Consider the following 6,521-nt stretch of genomic DNA (forward strand, 5'->3'; position numbering starts at 1 on the left):
AAATTTATTGCATAAAATTTTGTATTTCGTTCGATTTTCTAAGTTGGAAAAAAAAAAAATCTGCTATTTTACAACAGGAAGCATTGAAATTTACCCCATCCATTTTAATTGCTCAAAATTCAGGCGGTAGGGACTGGAACTGTTTCAGCAGCAGCAGGTGCAGCTTCAGAGGCAACGGGAGCTACTGAAGCAGTTCTAGCAGCAGCAAGAGCGGCTCTGGCTTCAACATGAGCAGCCATATGAGCGGCTTTAGCCTGTGCCACTTCGATCGTGTCCGGGACCTGGACCAAATTGGCCACTGGGGCTACTGGCAGATCGTTAGAAAGGACTCGGAAGCCTCGGTGATCAGCGGTGTAGGCAACGCGGACCTCTTTGCCATCCGGATTGAAGTAAGCGTAGCTGCCGATCTGGTTGCCCATAGCGTCACGGTAGTTGGACGATGCCTGTCCAGGAAAAGCATAACCGAACCTGGCTTGGCCCATCTCATCCTGAGCGTGGTATTGGCTGGAAGTGAAGCTGGGGACTGCGTGGTACGATGGGACAGCAGCTGCCGGAACTCCGGCGTAAGCGACAGGAGCCACTAAGGCACCTGTGACACCTGGATAATATCTTCCAGCGTCAGGTTGGTAGTTGGGAAACCATTGGGCTTGAGTTGCAACAGCGAGAACCAACAAACATGCGACCTATTTAAGTATTAGTACAGTAAGTACATTTTTAAAATATATGTACTGACAACGATTAGCTGAAAGATGTCACTTACGGTAGATTTCATTTTGATTCGCTGAAATGGATGTGAGAGCAGAGAGAGAGATGGATGATGACTGAATCTATCGGATAAAAGTCTTTTATACTTATCCTTGTGGGGGATGAAGGCGTCAACTTTTCCGGAACAATTCAAAAGAGTATGGCTCAGTACCTAAATGGCCATGATGAATATCACAGATATAAATCGTGTAATTTTTTTTTGTATGGAAAGTAACAAGAATGTTTGAATAATACGGAAGAGTTTTTTTTTTTTTTCACATTGGCCTTGTAACGAAGGTCTTGGTTTCAACAATGCAATTAAGAGTACCTGTATAGATTGCGCTGCCATATCGCATTAATCAGCATGGAATGAAAGACAGTTTTGAAAACCTTCCGGGCATGCAGGTATGTTTTGCCTTGCTTTTCCGACTGCCTGTTAAACGTGTGAAGGGTAAACGCCCCTCAGCCTCATTCGTACATATGGCGCAAAGAAATTTTGACTGAAAATCGGGGACTCCACCCAAATTGTGAACTCGTTCTCGTACCGTTCAACCTTGATTCTATCCGATATGACGTCCCTTTTCGTTGGGAGTGCTGACTTCCATGGAATCGAACACAATGACGGGGAAAAATTGAATATCGAGCAGGATAAGATCTACAATGTCAATTCTTTTATTTTCTTGCAATCTTCTGTGCAAAAACAGGAACATTAATTTTTTCGATACATGAAAGATAAGCTATTCTCTTTTAATGGATGTTGGGACACGTCTTAGTTCGACGAAGGGTTGGTAATATAGAAAATGGTGGAGCAATATGGGTACGATGTATATCGTGCCCATCATTTTGGAATCTTAGAGGCATGTAATTTTCATGTTACTAACCCTCTGTAGTTTTAGATTACCTAATGAATATTTTGAAGACTAAGCTGTTGTATTCTCGCGTCAACACATAGATCATGGTGGCGTACATTTTCCAATGTTGTTATAGTTTTGCTTCAAATGTAAATAGATTCTTTTAAATTTCAGGAGCGTGGATACATTCTAAACGCAGCCGAGAAAATCCCTCTATTACTGTTCACACTTGGGAATATTTATTCTGCAATGCGATTTTTAAAATTGCGTGCGTGAGCCACGACAGTTAAAGTTTCTGCCGTTTAAACACCCTTTCCACGCAAAAAAAACATTGCCATCAAAGACAAAACAGCGATGCAACCAACAGGTATGTTTTAAATGTGTATGTATTCAAATCGACTGATTTTTTTTAATACACATCAGTTTTGTATGTACAAAGAGAGCTAAACGATAATGCAAGTCGTCTTCTATGAGAAGAAATTGACGTGACGACAAGGCAAGAGAAATGAAAGAATCCATGACAAGTTTGATGACAGAAACTAGCAACTAGTACCCAATTTATGCTGAAGAAACTACGTTGGAAGCAGCCTCCTCTGCTACGGCAACCACGACGGGAGCGGCTTCAGAAGCAGCAGGCTCAGCTTCGACAACTACTACGGTTTCCGGAACGGCGGCAACGGACTCTGCAACAACTTCGACGGTTTGTGAAGCACTTTCCATGGGTTCTGAAACGGCTTCAGAGGGTTCAGCAACAGTGGCAACGGCTTCCGAAGCGGCGGCAACGGGTTCCGAATCGGCTTCAACGGGTTCAGCAACAGTGGCAACGGCTTCCGAAGCGGCGGCAACGGGTTCCGAATCGGCTTCAACGGGTTCAGCAACAGTGGCAACGGCTTCCGAAGCGGCGGCAACGGGTTCCGAATCGGCTTCAACGGGTTCAGCAACAGTGGCAACGGCTTCCGAAGCGGCGACAACGGGTTCAGCAACAGTGGCAACGGCTTCCGAAGCGGCGACAACGGGTTCAGCAACAGTGGCAACGGCTTCCGAAGCGGCGACAACGGGTTCAGCAACAGTGGCAACGGGTTCCGAAGCGGCAACAACGGGTTCCGAATCGGCTTCAACGGGTTCAGCAACAGCGGCAACGGGTTCCGAAGCGGCGACAACGGGTTCAGCGACAACTGCGACCGAGTTAGAAGCGGCTGTTTCTGGTTCTACGACGGCTGCAACGGGTTCCACAACGACTGCGACGGAGTCTGAAGCGGCCGCTACTGGTTCTACGATGGCGACAACGGGTTCTACGACAACTGCAACGGAGTCCGAAGAGGCCGCTACGGGTTCTGCAACAGCGGCTACTGGAGCTTCGACGGTGGCTGCTACAGTGATGGGATCTGCAGCGACAGGGGCTACTGGTTTGGGGGCAGCAGCGGCGGCTTGGGCGGCAGCAAGAATAGCTCTGGCTTCGGCGTGGGCAGCAAAGTGAGCTGCTTTAGCCTGGGCCACTTCGGGAGTATCCTGGACTTGGACAGGTGCAACCAAATTGGCCACGGGTGCTACCGAGTTGGCCACGGGTGCTACTGGCAGGTCGTTGGAAAGGACTCGGAAGCCTCGATGGTCAGCGGTGTAGGAAACGCGGACCTCTTTGCCATTGGGATTGAGGTAAGCGTAGCTGCCGATCTGGTTGCCCATAGCGTCACGGTAGTTGGACGATGCCTGTCCAGGAAAAGCGTAACCGAACTTGGCTTGGCCCATCTCATCCTGAGCGTGGTATTGGCTGGAAGTGAAGCTGGGAACTCCGTATGGGACAGGAGCCGCTGGAATTCCGCCGTAAGGAACAGATGGGAAAGGAGCAACATGTGGAATAGGAGCGATCGGATAATATCCGCCGAATCCATTCATTGCGTACCCAGTGTTGATCCATCTGGCGTGAGAGGCCGCAGCCAAAACCAAAACGCAAGCAACCTTAGGTAGGGCAACATTATAAAATTCAAAAGACATTTTAATTAATAACAGTTAAAATTTAAAAATTAAAAGCAAATAACATACGATTGATTGCATGTTGTATCGCTGAAGAGAGAGTGTGAGCTGTGAGAAGGAGGATTGTTGATTGACTTACTGGCTCACTATCTAGCCTTTTATATTGAAACCTCAACAAGGAAACACAGTCTAGTCAGCTGGACCTAGTTTATTTTTTTTTGTTTATTTTCAGACAGGGTGAAAGTATCAGGAAACTCTTTTTTTATTTCGTCTTATTTCGTAGCCAAAAATAATAACAATGCACATTTTGCTCAATTTTGAGTGTTAAAAGAATAACGCGGAACAGGTTCTCAACGACCTTGCGACAGTATGACTTAGCAAGGTGAACCAGTAAACTTCAAAGAACCATCAGATATGGTATTCAGTAGTGTCGAATAGTACGACAAGAGCCCAGGGAAAGGTATCGCCCGGTCAAGAACAACTGGTCCTGAAAGTAACGTAGCCTCAATCTAAGGCACGTGCCCAATAAAGGATAAAATTCGCCTGTCGGAGTGCCGATAGCTGTTTTATTTTATTATTTCGTACTAATCTTGGAAATCAAAAAAAAAAAAAAAAAAAAAAAAAAAAAAAAAATAGCAATTCACTTTCACGTAGGAATTTGGTTCAGCACGTACACGAAATTTGTTTTCTTTTTCGTCTTTTAGACAACGGTTGTTATAAAATAATAAACATAATTTCTAATTTTTACGTAGGTGAATTGTTAGTGGAGTGGAGACGGTAACTCTGTGCAAGGCAATAAACCCACCTACGATTGAGACGGGCTATCGTCTTTGTGGTTTTTCAAGACACATCAAAATATGTCACCATCACGAATTGCATTGTCGGCAACACACAATCAAGCATGGTAACGTTTCACCCTGGTTTAAAGGTTGAATTATCTTTGTACTTCCTAACTAGTAAATTCGATTGTAGTTGAAATCGTTGTCTACAGGTCGCCAGCCATACTAATTATCACTACAATGAAATAGCAACAAATGACCTCGTACAAAGATAAACGGAAAATATCATAAGTTTATCTATAGAGTCCGTGCGCCCTGGCGAAGAAATTGATAGAGCAAACACATAATGTACGTGTGAAAACTGGAGAATCATTTAGTTTTCAAATAAGCTTCGACTGAGAAGTTTGACAAGGTGGTTCTCGTAATTATTAACAGTGCGTCACTTACGTTCCAAAATTATTTATGGCAGGCCTAAAGGCCCTTGGAAACCAGCAAGTGTATTTATAAACCTTTGTTTTCTGCTGTTGGACAACTTAATAACACGAAAGTTGTGGCATCAATATCTTCAAGAATGGCGCCCAACAGTAATCGTTTACCACCAAATGGATACAGTAATGAACATTTAGCCCTCCTTCCAGAAACATTCACAAAAGCCATGATTGGAATACTAATCTCATCTGGTGTGATTGTTATCGGTATGCAGGTAAGCAACGATTATTCTTGTTGCCATATTTATTCATTTTACTGACGTGACATCTTTTTCGCTTGGTGAAAAGTCTTACGTTTACTACAATTTTACGCAAGTGTACGATGGAAACAGTCTTCCCAGTTCAAACTATGCAAGCTCCTGGGCTGTTTTGTACACTGCCATGGCTATGTCTAGTGGTTCGGCCAACGCTTTGATTGGATTTTTCCTATTCTGCGTCATCAGGGCTAAACGACGGCTCATGTAAGAATGTCAAAGGGGAAAAAAAAACATCAAAAATCCATTAGTTTTGATCAATCAAAGCTTATCTATGTTGATATTTGAATTATTCATAAAGGATGATCTTCGGAACCATTCTCACTTTTATCGCTGGTGTAGTATCGGCTTTGGCAGGTCTTTGTGCCATCGCCGAACTTGTAAAACTCTACAATGACAGTGAGATACCACAACACGTTTGCGTTGGAGCAGCTAACTACGAGCCTTTAAAAAGCACCTGTAACAATCGCAAACAATATTTTAAATTTGTTTTTTTCATATCTGAATTAACATGATATTCTCATGGGTAGGTGTAACGTGGTGGTGGTTGGAACTTTTGGTTGTTCTCTTTAGCGGTTTCGCACTCATCGCCAATTTCGCCTGTTTCGTCGTTTTGTGTATCGATATTTGGAATGAAAATTACTACAAAGAGCTGCAGCAAACACAATTGAATTCTGTGGAATCGCTTACGTCAGTTTCCACCATACCTGATTCCCTGTACGGCGATCATAGTACGAGGTCAGGTGTAATGATACCCCGGATTAATAGTTTGCAAGCAAAGCAACACCGTAAACCAGATGACAAACAACACTGGAATAGGACGAACGATGTTAGACTAAACCCTGGTGGCCAAACAGTAGGAAAACAACGAAACCTATCGCCTGGGCTGCATCGATCAATAACGAACCGACCTAGTTTGCCAATCGTCATTCGGAAGAATACAAGTTCAGAATATTTTTATTGATCAAAGCTATTTTTTTTTTTTTACTTATTACTTGTGTTTGCTTAGTATGCCATCATTATCTCGTTATTTTATATTTACCCAGCTAAATTGTGTTCCAAACTTCCAACTTCCAAGTCCTTTTATGTTGTAGGATTGCCAGTCCTCCGGCACACACGCTGAATGTACAAAACAGATGTTTATCATAACAATGCCAGAAATAAAATTAAAAAAAAAGCATTTTTTCCATATCAGATGTGAAATCATTTTCGAATTAGCAAAGGAATATTAAACTCTTGCATTCCATTCAGTATCCTAGGTAGAAAGGTTTGAATGTGAGACTGATCCCTATGGGTTGGAAGAATAACTTGAGTTGAATTTTCTTACCAGTAGATGGCGTATATGTTCTCAATTTACAAAAAAATAACAAAAAATACCGAAACTTAAATCTTACCAATAGATGACGTTGCGCAGAAAAAGTGTAGTACAATAAA

General features: G+C 43.1%; 3 protein-coding genes across 8 annotated transcripts; 1 reads left to right on the forward strand and 2 right to left on the reverse strand.

Moving 5' to 3' along the window:
• Positions 1-3: 3 nt before the first annotated feature.
• Positions 4-1,108, reverse strand: LOC116930985 (cuticle protein 6). Its single transcript, XM_032938461.2, has 3 exons — positions 1,073-1,108; positions 761-916; positions 4-683 (listed from the first exon to the last, which is right to left on the reverse strand). Exons 1-3 carry the CDS (start codon positions 1,091-1,093, stop codon positions 120-122), a joined length of 741 nt encoding a protein of 246 aa, XP_032794352.2. The 5' UTR covers positions 1,094-1,108; the 3' UTR covers positions 4-119.
• An 855-nt stretch (positions 1,109-1,963) lies between these two features.
• LOC116930964 (calphotin) lies at positions 1,964-3,794 on the reverse strand. 2 transcript variants are annotated; one of them, XM_045178868.1, is made up of 3 exons: positions 3,636-3,794; positions 2,688-3,551; positions 1,964-2,603 (listed from the first exon to the last, which is right to left on the reverse strand). In XM_045178868.1, exons 1-3 carry the CDS (start codon positions 3,645-3,647, stop codon positions 2,154-2,156), a joined length of 1,326 nt encoding a protein of 441 aa, XP_045034803.1. In that variant the 5' UTR covers positions 3,648-3,794; the 3' UTR covers positions 1,964-2,153. The 2 variants fall into 2 exon arrangements, with proteins under 2 accessions (XP_045034803.1, XP_032794312.2); XM_032938421.2 differs by having other exon boundaries at positions 1,964-3,551.
• Positions 3,795-4,260: 466 nt separating this feature from the next.
• On the forward strand, positions 4,261-6,278 carry LOC116930981. Of its 5 annotated transcripts, none has more exons than XM_032938457.2 (6): positions 4,261-4,470; positions 4,539-4,757; positions 4,815-5,048; positions 5,122-5,294; positions 5,389-5,546; positions 5,618-6,278. In XM_032938457.2, exons 3-6 carry the CDS (start codon positions 4,917-4,919, stop codon positions 6,049-6,051), a joined length of 897 nt encoding a protein of 298 aa, XP_032794348.2. In that variant the 5' UTR covers positions 4,261-4,470; positions 4,539-4,757; positions 4,815-4,916; the 3' UTR covers positions 6,052-6,278. The 5 variants fall into 5 exon arrangements, with proteins under 5 accessions (XP_032794348.2, XP_045034806.1, XP_032794349.2 ...); XM_045178871.1 differs by having other exon boundaries at positions 4,262-4,494; positions 4,558-4,693; XM_032938458.2 differs by having other exon boundaries at positions 4,262-4,470; positions 4,539-4,693.
• Positions 6,279-6,521: the final 243 nt, after the last annotated feature.

The sequence above is a fragment of the Daphnia magna genome, linkage group LG9 (assembly GCF_020631705.1).
Source record: "Daphnia magna isolate NIES linkage group LG9, ASM2063170v1.1, whole genome shotgun sequence".
Taxonomy (NCBI): domain Eukaryota; kingdom Metazoa; phylum Arthropoda; class Branchiopoda; order Diplostraca; family Daphniidae; genus Daphnia; species Daphnia magna.